This window comes from Amphiura filiformis, chromosome 7, assembly GCF_039555335.1.
Source record: "Amphiura filiformis chromosome 7, Afil_fr2py, whole genome shotgun sequence".
Taxonomy (NCBI): domain Eukaryota; kingdom Metazoa; phylum Echinodermata; class Ophiuroidea; order Amphilepidida; family Amphiuridae; genus Amphiura; species Amphiura filiformis.
The window spans coordinates 68,508,996-68,530,333 of NC_092634.1; the positions used below are offsets into that span (position 1 = coordinate 68,508,996).

Below are 21,338 nucleotides of genomic sequence, written 5' to 3' on the forward strand. Positions count from 1 at the left end.
CAAACGGAATCTTCTTTTGTATTCGAACATCATTGTTGCATGTAACAGATGTCTATAGATTTCTATTTTCTGTCTACAAGTAGAAGAATTCAAATAAACAAGTCAGAAAGTAATAACAATTATATTGTTAGTTTAACATTCAAATCAACACGAGTATTGTTGCTTAAATCGATTAAATTATATGCTCAAAAGAAATCTTCAATATGAATTGTACATCATATAACAGATATCTATAGATTTCTAGTTTTCCGATTACAGGCAGAATAATTCAAATGAACAAGTCAGAAAGTAATAACAATTAGCCTATATTGTTAGTTTAACATTCAAATCAACACGAACAATATCGAAAGAAAGCTTCTTTATTATTGTACAACATTGTTGCATATAACATATATCTATAGATTTTTATTTTTCTGTTTTTAAGGCAGAAGATTTAAAAGGAACAAGGTATAAAATGACAAATGCATTGTTATTTTAATGTTTAAATCAACACGACTAATATCGGGAGATGGAGAAGTCTTCTTTTGTCGTTGAAGGACGTTATTGTTCATCTGACAGATATCAATAAATTTCCAGAACGATATGCCCAATTTGCGCTCGTATTCTTGCCTTTAAAATAAGCAAAGAATATAAAAGACAATCTTTAACATTTAAATCACGCGAGTTTTACCCATTCATTACTACGTGTATCACATATAGATCTATACGGTGAACGACGCATCACATTCAGATCTATTCAGAACTTATTTACGCTCGTAACCAATAGACGCATCACATAGAGATCTATACGTATAAAGAAAACCATAGTGAGATTATAGCATGATATAGCGACAGAGTAAAAAATATCGTTTCACCATATAAACAATTTTAGTTTGACACGTCAATTTTATCAAAATGAAACTTCCAAGCCTTTTCTTGATAAAAATAACGTATTGAGGAAATTCTATTGAGAAATAAGTAAGTATGAAGCCAAATCCAACGACAGAATTTTCAATCGCGATTTTGTTGAAAAGCGTGCGTCCAATAAATCAGCATGTGAAACTTTAAGGTTAACAACTATTTTAATTGCGATTTGGCAGTTCACAGCATCTTGCGAATAGTGGTGAGCTTTGGCAAAAATTGCATTGTTCATTTCACAGGTAGTGTGTAGAAGAATTCAAATATCACCAGATATGCTTTTGTAGGTCATGTGGTTCAGCAACACCTTTGTAAAACGTACATAACTCGGTTTTGTTTTTGTTTTTTGCTGCTTCGACTAACAATACCTCGCCTACCCTTAACCCTATCCCCACTGAGCGGATCATACCCGTTTTCTCGATGATCGACTGCACGCCCAGAGATCCCACGTGATGCGATTGCGCACTGAGTAGAGCCCACAGAGTCAGGTCAACATGTGTGTGGCTAGCTAGGTTTGGTCATCTACTCCACGTCCCAGAGACAGAAAAATGTAATTTTTTTTCTCCTCTGCTTCTTTCTTCCGTCAAAAGCAGAAATAGCGTTTGGGTTAGGTAAAAAGTTGTTTACAAACGTACGGTTAATCAAGTGAAGACAAATACAGAAAGAGGAAAAAAAACACATCAGTGGTTTGAAGCTATTTAGCAAATGTTAAGGTTATTCTCGTTGTCTCAAACGTTGTAAAATCGAACTTTAATCATATTAATCAAATATTCCACCATTGGGCTATTCCAGTTGAAATCCATACAACCCCTGTGTAAGACATAACCTTAATATCCCACACCGGCGATGTACTAGATTGCAAATGTAGTCACCCATTCAGGTAATCCAATTTAAAATTTACACACTCTGTGTGGAAGATTAAGGTCATTTCCTCCACAGGGGGTGTATAGATGTCAACTGGAATAGCCCAATCCACTGACACCCACTTTACTATCTTGCGATTCCGTTTTTGTCCAAGTCAAATTAAATCTGTCACAACTATCACGTATTCCACAGACAGGTCCATATTGACCGCCTGGCAGCGGCTAGTTTATTTCTTTATTTGCACTAACACGCCACGATGAAACCATTTTCGTCAATAAAATACTCCATTTGAAACAGCTGACACCATAAAATACATAAACTAGTAATATGATAAGTAAAATTTGCTAATGGGGTATGAGGAAAGTTGGTGATTGAGGTTGTCCCGCAGGGCTACAAGAAAACTATTGCTCAAAAATAATAGGGATTAAGTTTAAACTATAAATTAGCCCCCGATACAGTGCAGGGCCTGAAGAATAAGGGACATTTAGGGGTATAACTAACATATTACAACTCCATTAGTATCAAGTCCTTACTATGGGAGATTCCGGCTTCAGCCCTAATCGAGCTTTTGCTAATTTACAGACACAGACACATACATCATATGGAGAAAGTTACAGCTTAGACAAAACATTATGCTTAAATTGGCCATTTATGTCACTGTCTGTTGGGTCTATCCTTTATGGGAGAGAGCACGAAATTGTGACCACGAAATCTAGCTTTTACCATAGACATGTATTATGATTTTGAAATAAACATGAGATATAATTGTTCTAAAATTTGGCATTGGTGAATTTGAATCACGGCACGGTGGGTGGTGCATGGTGCATTTAGACAAAGCACTTTGGAAAATATATCTAACAATCCCTTTAAAAAAATAGTCATTTGATTTAATCATCAAACTCCAATACGCAACAATGAGTATTATAGAGACCTGTTTTTTGTTGAAAACAATATGCTATTTGAATCATCAAGGCCTGTTTTTGTTGAAAACAATATGCTATTTGAATTAACATTAATACACGTCGTTCTTTTCTTCTACTTAAACATTTAAATTAACAGGGCTAATATTGCTAGATCGATTAAATTATATGCTGAAAAGAGGTTTTCTGTTTTTCAGGCAAAATAATTCAAATGAAAATGTCAGAAAATAACAAATGTATTGTTACTTTAACATGCAAATCAACACGAGTAATATCGCCAGATCGATTAAATTATTATGCTTGAATCAAATCTCCGTTAGTATTTGAACATCATTGTTGCATGTAGTAGACATCTATAGATTTATATTTTTCTGTTTTTTCAGGCAGAAGTATTAAAATAAACAAGGCGGATAATACACATGTATTGTTACTTTAACGTTGAAATCAACACGAGCAATATCACTAGATCGATTAAATTATATGCTTTAAAGAAATTGCCCTTTGTACATCATTGTTGCATGTAACAGATATCTAGTTTTCTTTTTTCAGGCAGAAGCGTTAAAAGGAACAATGTTTAAAATAACAAATGTATTGTTACTTTAACATTCAAATCAACAAGAGCAAATTCGCTAGATCGATTAAAGATATAATGTTCGAAAGAAATCTTCTTTTGTACTAGGATATCTTTGTTGCACATGTCCCATATATCTATAGTTTTTCGTTTCAAAGGCAGAAGAATTAAAATGAACAAGACAGAAAATGTTAATGTATTTTTACTTTAACATTCAAATCAACACGGGCATTGGGGCAATAACGCCCGGTCGATTAAATTATGCTCTAAAGAAATCGTCTTTTGTACTTGTACATAATTGTTGCATGTAGTAGATAACTATAGATTTTTATTTTTCTGTTTCTCCGGCAGATGATTTAGAAGGAACAAGGTATAAAATGCCATGCATTGTTACTTTAACATTCAAATCAACACGAGCAATATATCGATAGATCAAGAAGTCTTCTTTTGTACATGAAATTATAGTTGCATGTAACAGATGATAAATATATTTCTAGAACGGTATGCCCAATTAAAGCAAAGAATATGGAAAAACCACATTTAAAATTGAGATCTCGCAACTTATTTTCTTAATTGACTCACAAATATCTGCTATTCCGGTCTTCCTCGTATTGTGTCCAAGCACACCAGATATTATGTCTCATTCAGAGCTGTATGGGAGGCTTATGGACACGGTTCTTATTAGCCATATCATTGTTCTCAGCAAGGTCTTCAGCTTGATTTGCATTAAAGGACACTCTTAATTCATAGGCTCTTTGTGGTTTTGGTTCAGTGCCACATGCGCAGGTCACGTTTTCAGTGTATCCCCATCACAGGTATGGCGTCACCAGTACCAGCTCTCAGTCAGTTGAGGCATACTCTCACAGTTAAATGTATATGTATTACAATATAGATACTGCTTTTTAACTTGAGCGAGCCGGCAAGTATTACCGAATTAGGGATATCCATGTATCGTCATCAAACTACATAGCAAATTAGTATTTTTATATGGCAAATTTTTCTTTAACGCACAATTAGCGTACATATACGCACTCAGGCATTTTTTGGGCGTGAGCATTGTGCTTGAGCCTGGTCCCATCAGGACCCAAGTGTGTACCCATCCGGACCGACTGATTAAACAAACACTGTAAAATACAGTATTATGCTGTATCATGTGTTTGCATACTGCTTTCTTTCTTGGGATGACGGATATGATTTATGGTGTTACATACACATGATAAAAATGATAAGGCTCAAAATATCCAACAAAAATATTGATTATCGAATTGCAAATTACCTCGACCTTGAAAGTACTTGACGTATCAACTTTAAATCTCGAGAGCTGCTTTGAATTAAAATAAATATATGTGTAGGTCACAATAGTTTCAAGAATGGATGTAATTGAAGAAATACATATAATTGTATATCACAATAGTAAATATTTTCAATAATGGGTGTTATTGAAAAATACCGGAAGTACTCAAGTGCATTAGTGATACTTAATGGCATTATGCTATTCAATTTGAACATTACACCCCCGCTGGAAGAAGATGTTGGAAATCCGACCTAATTCAATAATTTTAGCCATTTCAAACCCAATTCGTCCTCATGCAGTGAGAAAAGTGTGGAAGATTGGGTAATTACTTACCAAATGTCCTAAATAGAGTCCGAAGTTGGTAGAAATCCTATTGATTTCAACACTTTCTACTGTTTGCAGGTGAATTGGAATTTTTCAGTTAAAACATGTATCCCCTCACGTAAAATATAACCTTAATCTCCCCAATATTTCAAATGGAGTCACTCATTAATGTACTACCCTATTCGAAATTCACACTCCCTGTTTACATGTTTAAGAGATTTTGACCATGTCGTCCATAGGGTGTGTAAGTAAATATATTTCAACCGGAATATCCCATTTTAATATAACCGTACAAAACAAACACCTAGATTGACCAAAACAGTTAATACCCGCACAAAATTACCCACCTAAATTGCCCATAATATAGGGTCCACAGTTTATAAGTTTGTGACTACACGGAATGATGTGTGACGCTATAAATTGGTGTACATGTGTAAAACAAATAGTGCTATACATACCTTTTTTCATTTCTATATTTTGTAACATATTTTTTAACTTATTTTGAAAAGTATTAGGGGGGAGCTTATAGCTCAACTAAAATTGACCAGTGCCATCTTCCACAGGGTGATGACTTCAAATGGAATAGCCCATTTTCACAATTTTATAGTTGAACCAATACTATTTATCATTCTCATTATGAGTATAGTACAAGGTTGGCTTTAAGTATTACAAACATTAGAATCTGGCGATTGCCATCTAATTCAATAGATAGAAAATAAAAAACACCAAATATGTTTGAATTCAAATATTATTCGCAGCAACTACAATATACGATCACTTCTCAAACATGTCAAGTGTAAAATTGATAACAACATTTCTTATGCGTCAGATAAAAACCATAGTAACAAATCGGTCTTTTGTAACTATAGGAAAATGCATGTAGAAGATATAGTATTGTGCATGGAAAATACCAAACCACTTAAACGCAACAAGGAAAATAATCCAGGCCTGTTCATGTTCAAACAATTCTGATATTACAAGTATTACAAGAATTGGAATCTAATTCAATAAATTGAAAATAAAAATTTTTTTTGCAATTCCCTTACAATTTTACAATTGAAGACCTGAGCGCAAGAAGACCGTAAGTCCACTTGGCCCCTCAACATGTATACACTAAATTGCGTATAGTTTCGTATAGTTTGGTAATGTTTTATACATGTTCAGGGGCTAAAACAAATCTTTCACAACCTTTCATGATGTTTTCACCCTGGAACATGTATTAAACATTATAAAACCCTACGAAACTATACGTAACCTTAGTGTATACATGTTCAGGGGCCAAGTGTACTTACGGTCTTCTTGCGCTCAGGTCTTCAATTGTGGATCAATATCTGACAATGTGACATACATTTTTCTAGCTCTATTAATCCTTCCCTTTTTTCCGTTCTTGTTACAGGTGCATTTACGGTGGCACCACTCTCTCAAACATTACCTGACTACGATGCACATTTTAATACCAAAGTTCAGGATCACCACAACAATCCATGGCTTGAAGAATTTTGGACAGAGTATGGGAATTGTTCCGTGAATAGCTCATATGGTGACGAAGGTATCAGTATTGGTTGGTGCGATCCACCAACTTCCTCTGTTCATGAAACGTTAGTTATGGACAGCACATTGGCTTTTGTGTATGCCTTGGACAGAATGCATCGTGATAAGTGCCGCAACTCGACCATAAGCGGTGTCTGTGATGAACTCCGTAATGCTTTACGAAGCGCGGAAGCACTTGATTATCTTTTGCAAACAGAATTCGACAGTCCTGCAAATGGAAGAATCAAATTCAACGAAGCTGGTGACGGAGGTGGTAAATATGCTGTGTTTAATCTGCAGTGGAAGAAAGATACTAATCAATACGCCTTTGTGCGTGTCGGAACGTGGGATGGAAGTGCATCTGATGGCGAAGCGCTTACGTTAGAGATGGTAATTCCGTGGTATTTACAAGAATCTCAAAGATTCGATACAGGAACAGGTTTTCCTAAATCGATCTGTAGTGAGGCGTGTGAACTGGGATATAAAACAAGTTTCTCTTCTGAAAACCCCTGCTGTTGGACTTGCACGAAGTGCCAATCTCATGAAAGGACGTTTATGAATGGCACAGCCTGCGAATCTTGTGTGGATGAAGATAATGAAATATATACGTGGCCTTCAAATGACTTCACAAGATGCGAAGAGATTAAACCTGTTGTAAACTTACGAGAAAATCCTTGGGCTAGCGTAATGATCGTATTATCTGGTTTAGGCATGATCTTCACTGTGATCTTAATCATCTTCTATTGCGTAAACAGAGAAAAACGTCTCATTAAGGCGTCTTCTAGAGAACTCAGCTGCCTGATCTTTACAGGTATCATGCTGTCCTATATTACATCAATGCTCTACATACTGCCTCCTCATCCAGTCATCTGCGCATTGGTCAGATTAGGTCCTCCGATTGGTAACTCCTTGGTGTACGTTTCAGTGGCTGTTAAGACAATAAGACTTTATCGTATCTTCATGGCAGGGAAGAAAAGCGTGAAGAGACCGAAGTTCATTAGTCCAACGTCTCAAGTCAGCATAACATTAGGATTGTGTTTGGTACCAGTAAGTATGTTTTTCTTATAATGAAAGACAAAGATAAAAAGACTAGTTTGCGTTTGACGTCATCTGTCAATCAAACTCCGAGCATGGTTTGTTTACAAGTGTCGTGATGATATGAGTTGCTGAACACGGCGGTAAAACCAGGCGCCTTATTGTTAATTTTACATCTTCTAACATACAAGCCATCTCAAAAGTTAGGTCTTAATAGTAGGAAACTTTCTTTGGCGAAGGCACCATGTCAACAATGCCTAGAAAAGTTGCTTTTTGCCTTGTAAGAGTACGTAATTTTTCGCCATTCACTGCTATTCCTTTTCTCCGATCGGCACCAGCCAGATGAATCGACCTTCCTTATACGCGCTATTAGCCAATCAAGGATCGTAGAGAATTTGATTGACAGTGACGTCCGACGCAAACGAGTCTTTTTATCTTTGTCTTTCATTATAAATTCTTACACCTTTGTGCTTACTTACACCCGTCAAAAATCACATCACAGGAGATGGTTAGATATGTGGAAGCGGAAGCACAAATGCGTAAGAAATCACAAACTCTCAAGAACCCAGCAAACACAAAAACGTTTTTAAAAAGCTTTAAATAAGTTATATTTTGGGTTTTGGTTTAGGTAAAAACGTTTTAATAACATTAAAATGTCGGGTTATATAGAGGTCATGAAATCGTTTTAAAACGTTTTGTATGAAAACACACTACAACAATATTTTAAAAATGTTTTCGAAATGTCATTGTAAACTATTTTTGCAAACATTTTTGGCCAAATATTTTGTCAACACTAAAATAACATTATGTTAAAATATTTGCACCCAGCAAACACAGAAATGTTCTTAAAATGTTTTTTACAAAACGTTTTAATAAAATTTAAATGTCGGGTTATATAAAGGTCGTGAAAACATTTTAAAAACGTTATTGTAAATATTTTGGGCAAACATTTTTTGCAAAATATTTTTTCAACCCCAAAATAACATTCTGTTTAGAATGATTTGTACCAAGTTTTCAAAAATGTTTTTGGAATGTTATTAAAACGTTTTTATACCCTTTTATATAACCCGACATTTAAATGTTTTCTGTAAAACATTTGTGTTTGCTGTGCAGTATATTACCAACAAATGTTATTTAATGTTATGAAAACGTTATATACCATTAATGTACCCTTTATATAACTTGACATTTAAACGTTTTCTGACAACCTTTTATAACTTTTTGCGAATGATGTCGAAAACGTTTTGTGTTTGCTGGGAAGCTATCCAGTTGAAATCCATGCACTCTTTATTAGAGAATGAATTTGGAGAATGTGTAGAAAACCTTCTGATAATTACAAACACTCGCTGAGCAGCAAGACCTTCCCTCTAAGCTTTTAATCCGATAAGCTGATTATCTATTTGTTTTCATGAATTGGAAGACATTATTTGATGTATTACTGAGCTCAATCATCTGAAATTACTGGAGCGTGAGCCACCCAGGCTGGTGGCTCAGCATAGTATTTTATTAACAGAAGGTTTTCTCCAAATTCGTTTCCTAATGTTTGGTTTTCATTTCGATTTTCATTATCTAAATCAATATAACACTTTGATGTTTTGCAAAAGTTAATTCTACAAATCATATACTTTGAAAACTTGCTTGATTTATTGTTGTGAATGAGTTATGTACGTTTTACAAAAATGTTGTTACAGTCCGCTTTACAACATGACTCAAGAACCACGGGACCTACAAAAAAATGTGATTGATATTTGAATTCTGCTAAACACTCGCTATGAAATGATCAATGCAATATATGCCAAAGCTCACTACCTTTCACAAGATGATGTGAACTACTAAATCGCAACAGTTTAAAATAGTTGCTAACCTTAATCCTCCACACATGGAGTGTAAATTACAAATGGACTTATCTGAATGGGTGACACGTATTGAAATCTACACTCCCTGTGTGGAAGATTAAGGTCGTGTCTTCCATAGGGGGTGTGTGAATTTTAACTTGAATAGCTAATGCAGTAACTCATTTCAAATCTTTGGTATTGCATAATAATAATATTTTTGGTATGTATTTCTCCTATACCCTCTGGTCATAACCAGAGTAAAATTTGAACAAATAAATAGCCCAAAATCGTACAACCCACACAATAAAACTACGTATGTCATTTAATTTTGAACTTTAGAAATGAGCCTGACAAAGAAGCTATTTTTAATCAATTAAACTTTGCATTGGAGAAAATGATGTTGAGAAAATAAGCTAGATTTACAAAAATATACATTAAAAATTTTTAAGATATACCTGTAAAATATAACACAAGGCACCAATAGCGCCTTTTGAAAACAAACTCTTCATAATTATAATAATCAGGATCAGCTCAGCGATGTTCGTACGGGAGAGCCGTAAAGGTCAGGGGAACTTTGTCCAGGGGAATTTCAAGCCAGCTCAATTTATCCTCGAGCGCAGAGATATGACACAGCGGTGTCTCGAACTTGTGTCGACACGAACCAGACTCCAGCGCCTTCTGATTGCACTAACTGGCATAGGCGTAGATGTATAAATACATTCTTAAAATTTTGTTATACAACTATGACATGTATAAAAAGAATACACACGAGCTTTGCATTATATTACCATGATTACGGAACATGAGAGTCCAGTTGGCGAAATGCTTGCAGAAAACGTACGTCATAAATTAAGGTTAACTTACAACTGCAGAACCTTCAGATATAAGTTAACCTAAAGAGCCCTTTCATGATTTGAACTAAAAATTGAAATGAAAAAATATTTTACGACGACCGATCCACCTCACACATTCCTCTGAACGGGGACAACACAATTTGTATTAAACCTTATTTGAAATATCTATGAAATACTGAAGGTTCCCCGGTGAAACTAACTTCCAGATAATCACATGCCTGTATAGAAACAAAAAGAAGAACATCATATTATGGGTTAGAACTAAGGAACGACAGATTTGTATAAAAAGCATGCTGTATAAAACATTCATAGATATAGATACAAACTAGATGACTGGCATCACTTTGATTTGGGCGAGCTAGCTGGAGGAATGGTGGATATATGCAATTAGGAGATTGATGTTTATGTCCGTGACGTCACTTGTTGCCAAAATTATCTGTGCTTAAAGATGACAAATATTTGCACTTTCCTTTCCTACCATATAGCTGTGGTGTTAGCTCAATATGTCCGAAAAAATATTTTAACCGTGTGTTAACATTGACTAACTAAGCTTAGCTGTATTTTCACTCGCAATGGTGACTGTTCTTCCCAGTTCTTGTCGCAAGTTCGGCCATTTTTTATTTTTCACCGACGACTTGACCTTTTGAGGTCATTTGGTAGACTTTCTTACCAGTCTTTTTGTTATCGCCCTTTGAAAAGTGAATTTCGACGTACGCAGTACGAAAATTCTTACCACCAGCTGCGATCGGTTTTTGTGGCGGTTCCCGATTTTTTTTCTGATCATGTGGTTGAGTGGTGCCTGAAAACCGGAGGGATAATGACACGCGGCAGTAGCTTTTAAAACTGCCTTGACAACATTACGTTACTGATTCCTTAAACGACTTAGTTCATATTTCACCAACGTTGTAGTCAAAACATGCTTCCAACATCACACTTCTTTGTCCCGTTCAGTGGTTCAGGTGAATGTCACTTTCTGGAAAGCGACACTGTTTATCTATCTATATCCCCATGGGTCAATATACCGGTAGTGGTGCCCTTATTTTAATGACAAACTGGTAAACCGATTATCCAGGGACATTGAAAGACCTCCTTTGGGAACTTGTAACATTTAACAGAACTGTATATCAACTGCTCAGTGCCAGAAGTGGGTAAGTGCAATAGCTGCCATGTGTAGCTGCCATGTGTAGATGAGTACAATATACTATATATTAATTGCCAAATGTTCACTTACCTACTTACCTGAGCAGGCGATATATAACATCGACATTATCAATTAGGTAATTTAGGAAAAAAAGTACCTGTCACCACTCTGGCAATATGTGACCGTACACCACGAATGAGCCGTAAATTCGGCCCGGTCAATTTAGTTTTATTTCGTGTTTAGAAAATACATATCATAAGCTTTAAAATGGTATATCATTTGACTTCAAACGATATCCAGAAGCGGGGTTATGGTTTGTTGAACTTCGCTCCTTCAACAAAAATGGTACCCTTTTCCGGTTCTACATGCGTCTCTTTTTTCATATTGCTGGCAATAAATATGAAACAGTCATAATTAGCGGTCATTTTAAATCATCCCAAAGTCAACGAAGCTCAGGAATGTCCTCTCATTGTTAATTGTTGGTTATACATACCTAGACAAAACACAATGATTTCTAACCCACCACTTGAACAGGATTTTCTCCAAAGCAAACAAAGACCAGAGCTATTGAAGAATTTTATAGAAATAGGTAGAAGCTTATTATCCTCTTCAACGATAGGATTATTGATTGGTTTGAAAGGTGTTTGACTGGCGATAGCACTATCAAAATGAGATACATGTAGCATCAACTTGAGGCACCTATGAATACGACCTTCATGCATATTTTACACTGTAACTCAGAATACAATTTAGGACAATTACGGCTCATTCGTCGTGTACGGTCACATATGTTTCATAAAATCAAAAGTATGTTTTTCGAGTTATTTGACACTTAATTTCTACATTGGATAGCATACCTGCCAGCTTCCATAACAGTACCATCTTCTTTGTAAAATGTGTAGGAACCTTTCTCCCAAAACGTACCACCAACGGCCACGTTATTTGCTGACTCGTCCAGTTCGTTGGTCACTATTGTGGCATTCTTTATTCCACTCGCAATGAAACCTTCTGCGAATTTCTCAAAAGCTTTAAGAAAAAAAGAGAAAAAAGTTTTTTGCAAAGTTTTAAGAAAGGGTTCCTATCCCTGGGTGACAATGAATCATCACGATTCATGGCGTCACGTGTTCATAGTCCTACCTTCTGGTAGGACTGAAGACAGATTCATTAATTCTTCAATTCGTTTGGTTTGCGGAGTTGATATATATATATATAGTCACTTGGGGAATCAAAAAACAAAATGTCCTTATATCGGTGGAGCTTCATTCTGATGGTGTCGGAGGCAATTTCCGCTTATTTGTGTGGGCCTACCCCCCCCACGACCACTATGAAAGTTCGGCCATATGAGGCTATTGCTTGATTCAAATTCCCAAGGTGGCCAAGTTTTATGGCAGTTTGCCACTTATTTATATATTTTTACATGTTTGTACATAATGACCCCATTTTGACAATCTTTTACCCAATGACATACATTTTACAGTTTGTTACCCCAATGGCCCCCGTTTTTGCCAAAGTTTCATACCTAATGACCCCATTTTTATTCACGTAGTATACTAAATGCCACCCCCCCCCCTCCATATTTTTGGTAATGTACATTTTACCTGAAATACACATAACCTGCCATTTCGGATAGGAAGTGCCCCCGGCCCCGAGTTTCATGAAAATTCAACCCTAACATTCTTTTCGGAAGAAAACGTACCTGCCCTTCCTATTACTGGTTCAAGTCCTGGTACATAAAGCTGACAATCTTCAGTGTAAAGAGATGCTAGTCCAGCCGCATTTCTATCTCGTACCATTCGACACCATTTATCACTTGCTGCACTAATTAAACCTTTGCAATCTTCTGTTAAATACAAAACAATTCATTATCTGAATCAATATATTTTTGAAAAATAACACTTTGGTGTTTTGCAAAAGTTCATTCTACAAATCATATACTTTGAAAACTTGCTTAATTTATTGTTGTTTATGAGTTATGTACGTTTTACACAAGTGTTGTTGTTTCAGCCCTCTTTACAACATAACTCAAGAACCACAGGACCTACAAAAGTATAATCTGTGATATTGGAATTCTTCTACACGCTGCTTCGACCAACAATACATCTTGTATTATTGTATAGTATACATATTACTTTAAACCGTACTTTTACCCTTGCCTAGAAAATCCTTGCTAACCATTCTACTATTGTAACTACTTATCTTTTGAATATATTTAAGATGCCAAATAATCCTGGAAAAAAATTAATGATGATATTGGACCTCTATAATTAAAAAATACTTTGTGAAATAAGTCCAAAAATATTTTACAAAAATTTTAAAAAGTATTTATAGCCCTATTTTGTTTAACACATATTGACCAATTTATAGCGTCACACATCATTGCGTTCAGTCATAATGGTTTATTGTTACACCACATTTCGCCATAATTCATTCTAGAAACGCTTGCTGTTAGAATAAGAAAAATTTTAATGCTAAATTATTGCACATTCTAGGGAAGCGTGGTTACTGTTTTGAAATAACCGAGTGAGAGGGTTTTCAAGAAAATATTTTTCCTGTCAAAACTGAAGCATCCTCTGTATAAAAGAAAATATGAATATTAACTGCACATCATATATAACTATTCATGATACCTAATTGTGGCATATTTGAGGTCGTTTATGAAGCAGAGAATTTTATTTAAATTTTATATACGCCAAAATATTTTTTTTTTTTTTTTTGAATAAGGATAGAAAAAACGTTAAAAATTCTATGTATAAATAACATTAGACCCGGCAAAAGATTACTGTTTCGTTTTTATGGTATTCTAATCTTTTATTTCCCGAAGAAACATTTGGGGTCTAAAATGGATTTTTTTTGTTTTTTATAAAAACATCGAACGTGTATACAAGAAAATGGTAGGTTTTTCTCTATAGTATTTTACTGACCATGGAAATGTACTGAGACACAAGCACGTGTCAAAATCGATATAATGTATTGTCCATATAGACGCCCAGTTATCATGCTTATCGTTGATTTTTTTTGTATAAAACACGCAGTTAACCACAATTGAGCGCTAATAATACACATAAATGTTTTTATTTGAAATATAATTCCAAAATATGGTACGTTTTCTGCCTTTGCTTGTCACGTGGTAGGCCTATGTTGAAGTTGCGATTATATCTTCGAATAAGTTCCAAATGAATTACAACAAGACAAGTAGCCGAGTGGTCTAAGGCGCTGATGGGTTTATAGTGTGTCCAAAGCAGTCCGCCGCCGTGAGTTCGAACCCCGCCTCCGCCAAACTTTAATGAAGTAAAATTAAAATTGAAATTTTACTTTTAAAAAATTTCATATTGGGGAAATGTGACTGGCAGAATTTATGTATGGCGTGGAGTGGTGTGGTTTATTGTGTAAGAAAAGAAACCGTTTTAAAAGTTGTACCTGAGTCCAAAGCTGTCAGGTTTTCTTTAACAAACACATGAAAAGACCTTGCCTATTGTATTGTTTGAGAGTTGACTACTATGGACACTGTTTAAAACGGTCTCTGTTTTTACACTAAGCATGATGCAGTCATGTCTACAGTAGAATTCATCTCGACCTTTGCAGGACTTAACCCCATTAAAAGCTATTAAACCAAGATAACACTCATTGAAACAGCTCAACTGATTAAATCGGATCTTCTCTGGTTGTGCACAAGTGACTGTTTTCATGTGCGATCTCGCAATAAAGCTCGTATTCATAGCTTCAGTTGGGTAACCGATTATAAAGGAAACGAAAGGAAACAATGTTATGTGTGGCTTTGTTCACGAAATCAGACAATGTCGTGCTTTTTGTAAACCAGCATTCTTGAAAATGAGCAACATAATGATTTTTGACTTAACACGGTTTAGAAATAATTTCTTCATATTTTTGGTGTTATCTGTCGTTTACATATCCTTCCTAAAACACCAAAGTACGAGTATTTCCAAACATCTAAATTTGCTAAAAATTTAGGACATGTTACAAAACTATATTGTCTAGAATTTTAGAAGAGTACTTTTAATATTGGCCGGTTATTTTTCACACAGCGACGTTAAATAGGCAATGTACTATTACCTATAACATTAACTAAAACACCAAAGTACGAATATTTCCAAACATCTAAATTAGCTAAAATTTAGGACATGTTAAAAACTATATTTTCTAGAACTTTAGAAGAGTACTTTTAATATTGGCCGGTTATTTTTCACACAGCGACGTTAACTAGTCATATCCCCATACTGTTAACGTAGGGCTATTTGTAAAGGTCACGCGTCAATGGGAAAGAGCACTGTGTATTGTGTATAGGAAAACGGACAGTAACTGCAGTATGGCCAAAAAAGAAACTTTTCACAACGTCTTAACACATATCTTAACGCATGTCAGTAACCAAGCAGTTGTGCAACTAACACAGCAATAAAATGCACTGACATTAAACAGCTTCCTGGACAACATTCACAGCCCAATAATTGGCACGCACTTTCTTCAAGAAACAGGTCTTGTTCTACACTATTCCACTTACTCACAAAATATATACACGCATTTAATACCTAACACCCATAACAACACCCCCTCCCACCACCACCACAACCATCACCTAATTTATATATAGCAAAGCGCAGGTGGCATGTGGATTTGTATTCTAAATTATACGCTACTCAGGCTACCATAATCTTGATTATTTGATATATTTTATATATTTTATATACATGAGGTCTGAGTACGCGTTAGGGCCCCTACAGACGCCGAGTATTCGACGTAGAATATTTGATGTAACATATCTACGTTATTTATTCTATTCCCATTCCATTTCCAGTAATGTCTAAGTTCTAACGAGTGTTTGATGACGTAAAATCGATTATATGTTACGTAGAATATCTGGTAGAAATATATTATCGATTTTACGTCATCAAACATCCGTTAGAAGTTAATTACTTAATTACATTACTGGAAATATTATTGGAATATATCAAATAACGTAATATGTAATACATCGAATATTTTACGTCGAATAAAAAGTCTGTAGGGTCACTTACTATACAGGAAAATCGACGTATAGAATCCTGCATATATTATGTGGATAACTTTATTTAATAATAGGCATATTATACTAAACCATTCTGAAAGAACAACTTACCCATGGTTATGGAATTTCAGTTCAACAACGAATCGACTGATTGCCAGTGGTGTGTGTCAATGCGCTTATTTAACTAAGCGAATTTGCCAACTTGTAGCCTTCATTATATAAATCAAGGACTACCGTGCTGTTAATTTTGGTAAAGAAAAAAATACAAAAGAATTTCAAAGACAGGGTCAACCTTTTGCATTACACGTAGAGTGCAGTGAGCTGGGCGTTCATTCCTAATTAAGCCATGCAGTATAATAAACAAAATATAAATAACTAGAGCGGTTATCTTACCATAGCTGAACCATGGAGTTTGGCAGTATATTGCAGTATAGGGCGGTTGCACGAAAGGTTCAAATCTGGAGGACGATTTGAATTAATGACCTTCCGTGCAACCGCCCTATACCACTGTTACATGTTTCGGACATGAGTAGTGTCACCTCCAGTGGGAAATATATTTTCATTATATTCTTTACTTTTTTCTCTTTCATTTGACACCACTCGAGGGGTCAAATCTTCTTGCATTTCGAGATATGAAAAGGACTCAAAATATGAATATTGACCTGGGTCTTATTAGGAGTGCCACCCCCGGTTGGGAATTTTTTTTTCTTCCTATTTTTGACTTTTTGTCTCTTTCATTTGACAAAAATACTGTGCAAACGTTAATATCCGATTCCTTAAATATAATAGCCAGAGTATGTAATATGGACAAGCCTATGCAACAACATAAGAGCAACTTAGTGAAAATGACAATAATAAAATACCAGAATCAAGAATAACAGGAAACCACTCGGCACTCAGTGTTATCTTGCATTCACCTGGCAATATAAATCACACACAGCCAACAATGAAAGAATCCCCACTACTATTACTATGCCACCAGGGAAATACTTGACATTTTAGACAGATTTAAGGTGGTACTACACCCCTTGATAAATTTTGTGACTAATTTAGCATTTTTCTCAAAACATAACATACTGGTAACAAAAGTTATGTATATTATAGGGGCAAGAAATCCAGTTACTACACTGGAATTTCAGTGCCTCGAGACAAGCGGTACGTTATTTATGATTAGAAAATAGGTACCCCTAGAATGTACCTCATATAATGAACCACTTGTCTTGAATCACTGAAATTTCAGTGAAGTATTCCTTGGATTCACTGCCCCTATAATATACATAACCTTTGTTACCAGTATGTAGTTATTTTTTGAGAAAAATGCAAAATGAGTCACAAAATGTAGTACCACCTTAAGAGAAATCTTTTTATGAATAAAGCATTTCACGAAACACGCTTTGCTTTTTAAGTGATTGAAAGAGTGTGTTTTATAAAAATAACCAAGCAGAGTATCCATCGGGAATTATAAGCCATAGATGTAAGTAGCGGCCATTACTATATTTCACGGATTCCTATTCCTAAAAAGTCGCATTCATGGTGTACTGTGCATGTATGGTTTTGACGTAAAGGACTGTTTTTAATTTTAGCTGATATTTGATTTTTTTCTATAACTAACGACGACTAGGTTAAGGGCCCATTAAGTGATCCCACCGTAGTATAAAATCAAATCAAAATAGTGCTTATCAATTCCTTTAAACTGAAGAATAAGTCATTCAAATTGCGAAGCGCGCAAAAATTTGCACTTTGGGGGCTAAAATGGCCAAATATGAGGTTAATTTGGTCAGAAACCCACATTGGGGGCGATGATTATATGAAGCATTCCCCCTGGCAAAATATTGGGGGATTTATCCCCTCATCTTCCCCGAAATCTGGCGAAACAAGCTCTGCCCAAACTAACCCTGCGTGACAATTTGATTGACAGCTACCATGAATACTATCAAAATGGTTCAAAAGAGTCAGTGATTATTTTTGTCTTGCCAATCTCATGTCGTCTTCGTATATCTTTGTTGTGGTGAGGCTAAATAACTCAACAGCTTTCATAAACACAGTCAAATAAAATTGAAGGAGATATTTATAATAAGCCTTTTTGAAATATGGCTGGCACAAAAGGAGAGGGCGTACTTTGAAGTGAGTAATATTTTGTCAGCAGAGAAGCATACAAAAGATTACTCAAGTACGCCCTCTCCTTTTGTGTAAGCCATATTTCAAAAAGGCTTATTGGTATCGGTTTATTACGTAATCATCTTACATCAATGATAGGAGAGCCACTGATCACAGTCAGAGGATGATTTAAGCACTTCCCAGCAAGTCTTGCGGTTAGCACAGCTGTGTGAGTGAACATGACACCACTGCCCGCCCACTGCATACACACGTGCATGGTGAAATTTGAATTTTGACATATATATTTACTATAAACACACCTTCAAAAGGTCGGTCGATTTCACATTTTATGTTATCTACAGAAGGTGTGAATTATCCTTCATGCATACATCACTTTAGATCTGAAATCGACCAACTAATAATGACACACGGGCAATTCTAAAACAACATCTTTTGCACAGAGTTCAATGGGATTTGAAAAGTAAAGTGGCCGTTGAAACTCTAGTGATAACACTTTTACAGTGCATGATGGGGCTTCCTTAAATCATCCTCTGGATCACAGTAGACAAAAACAATTGTGGTTCGGTTTTGACGAGTCCAAGGTTGACATGCGTCTTCTAATCACGCGCACTGTAAAATTATCAACCAATCACGAGTCCCATTTTCATAACACATTTTGTAATGTACTTTTTTCCTCTTCCAATTCCCACAGATCACGTGGATGACCATATGGCTCATACTCGTACCACCCGAAGTCATCCTCGACATGCCTGACCAACTAGCACCACGAGTCGAACGCACCTGCTCGCAAGGATTACCTGAGAGAATTGGCACGATGATCTGGGATCTTGTTCTCGTGTTCGTCTGTTGTGTCTACGCTTTCCGAACTCGGAAACTACCGAACAACTACAAAGAAAGCCGCTTTATTGCGTTTTGTGTTTTCAGTACTCTTTTAGTATTACTTGCATTTTCGCCTACGATATTTACAACACGGGAACCGTTTTACCGTTCCGTTTATTCCGCACTTGGACTAATCGTCATTGCAACTGTTGCCAACCTTTGCCTCTTTCTTATCAAATTTTACGCCTTGTATTTTGTATCGGAGAAAGATTTAGTTTTAAGTACCAGTAATGAGCAGAGGCGCTCTATTGAGAGCAACGGCATAAAACACGCTTCTACGGACGCTGCGGCAATGCCGAACAGAGACTTGCTGTCAATACCTGACAATAATAAACCCGGAAAGACGAGCCCGGTAGTTTCAAAACGAAAAGTTGGCGTGGTGTCGTCATTTTCTTCGTTGAATCCTCATATGCCACCATTAGAATCGGATTCAAGAGAAACAGAATTACAGGAAAGGACAGGAAATGCCTCGGAAGGGGATGTGAATCTTGGATTTGAAGCGGATGAAGATGATGAGGGTGCATATGATCTTGACGACGAAGTCGGTGGAGTGTATTGCGGTCCAACCGAGACCATAACATGACTAAATGATAAAGAATGTTTGCTTGGTCGATCCTTATTATTTATCAAATATCAATTAATTGTGACATCCATTGACCAAATAAAATAAATGGGGGAAAGATAATAATTTTTTGGGACAATTTAATTTGGTACCTTTTAAAGAGGAAGCCCCACCAGAGCAGTTCTTCTCGGGGTGAACCAAACCTGCCTGGTTATCAAATTAATCAGCGACATTATTTCTTAATTTGACAGGTGCTAATTGATGCAATAACAATAAAACATCAATTAGCCCCTATCAAATTCAGAGATAACCTTCTCACTGATTAATTTGATAGCCAGGCAGGTCTGGTTCACCCCAGAAGAACTGCCCTGGCGGGGCTTCCTCTTTAAGCAACATGCTCTAAAAAGGCTTAAGAAAACAATATCAGAAAAAGTCTGCTTACTACGGTCGCATCTAGGTTTGCAATTTCGGCAGGCGTGTACAGGCTGCTTTGTCCCAGTGCTATTTGGATAATGGGAATCTTTGTGCATGCACCTGAAATATCGATAGGTGTCAAATCTCAAGTGTTTTCATGTACATGTATTTACATTGTTATCTATTATTAGTACTTTTTGTGGAGCACTCGAAAATAAAAGAAAATACAAACGGATCCTCATTGTTCTTGTGGTCTAGATGATAAAGTAGAAAGCTGGGAAGTTATGGCTCGTCGTTGCCATGGACACCGATTATCTTGAGTGACAGCAGTCTGAACTCCTAAGATTCGGGTTGTTCCTCTCCTTGGATCCTCTAATTTTATGAAAACCGTTTATCATGAAAGAAGAGAATAACTAATAATAATATTTAGCTCTATTAAATATATAATATATAAAACGCCCTCAAATTTCGCACAAATATACATTTTGTAGAATGAAAATTACGACAAGAAAAACAGAAAAAGACGAATAATCATCATAAAGAAAAGAAAATCAATGTTAGAAATAAATAAAATATTAGGCGTTATCCGATTTCAAAAATGGCAAATTATATAAATTATATGATATTTTGTTAAAAACAAATAACAAATAAACGTCAAACAACCGTGTGTGGTTGTCAACAAGAAGAATTGCACTCTAAATGGATGTTGTAGAAAAACAGCGTTATCGCTATGCAAAATAATCTTCAGACCGTATAATCTTTGCACAAGAAAATCAGTCCAAGAGGCTTATTGTCATGGTACGCTTCTCAGCGCTTATGTAGTAAGGCACAGAAATGTCTTTCGTTAAATGGTACATCTCGGCCGAATGCACCGATGAATGTTTACAACAACATAGTTAATCTCACGGTTTCCTTCATTGATTTGAATGACATTTCACGCCAAATTTGTAACGTCGATTAATCGCTTTCCAGTAGCAACATTCTGGCGCGCAGTCATTATTTTGGCGGGGGATGTTGAATTTCTAAATAATGAACTGTTTTCCTAAACATTTTTTTTTCGGGCGAATTTGAATGGTTTAA

The 21,338-nt window shown here is 35.8% G+C and overlaps 2 protein-coding genes across 2 annotated transcripts in view; one reads left to right on the plus strand and one right to left on the minus strand.

Annotated features, from left to right (window-relative positions):
• The window catches only part of LOC140158039 (metabotropic glutamate receptor 3-like), a 54,640-nt gene extending 34,589 nt beyond the window's left edge, over positions 1 to 20,051 (plus strand). The window contains exons 2-3 of the mRNA XM_072181285.1: positions 6,267 to 7,447; positions 19,095 to 20,051. Of these exons, the coding sequence (XP_072037386.1) occupies positions 6,267 to 7,447; positions 19,095 to 19,865 (1,952 nt within the window). The 3' untranslated portion in view covers positions 19,866 to 20,051. The remainder of the gene's footprint in view (positions 1 to 6,266; positions 7,448 to 19,094) is intronic.
• On the minus strand, positions 10,221 to 16,493 carry LOC140156446 (uncharacterized). The gene is made up of 4 exons (XM_072179394.1): positions 16,397 to 16,493; positions 12,962 to 13,105; positions 12,123 to 12,291; positions 10,221 to 10,342 (listed from the first exon to the last, which is right to left on the minus strand). The coding sequence occupies exons 1-4, from the start codon at positions 16,398 to 16,400 to the stop codon at positions 10,270 to 10,272; spliced, it is 390 nt and encodes a 129-aa protein (XP_072035495.1). The 5' UTR covers positions 16,401 to 16,493; the 3' UTR covers positions 10,221 to 10,269.
• Positions 20,052 to 21,338: the final 1,287 nt, after the last annotated feature.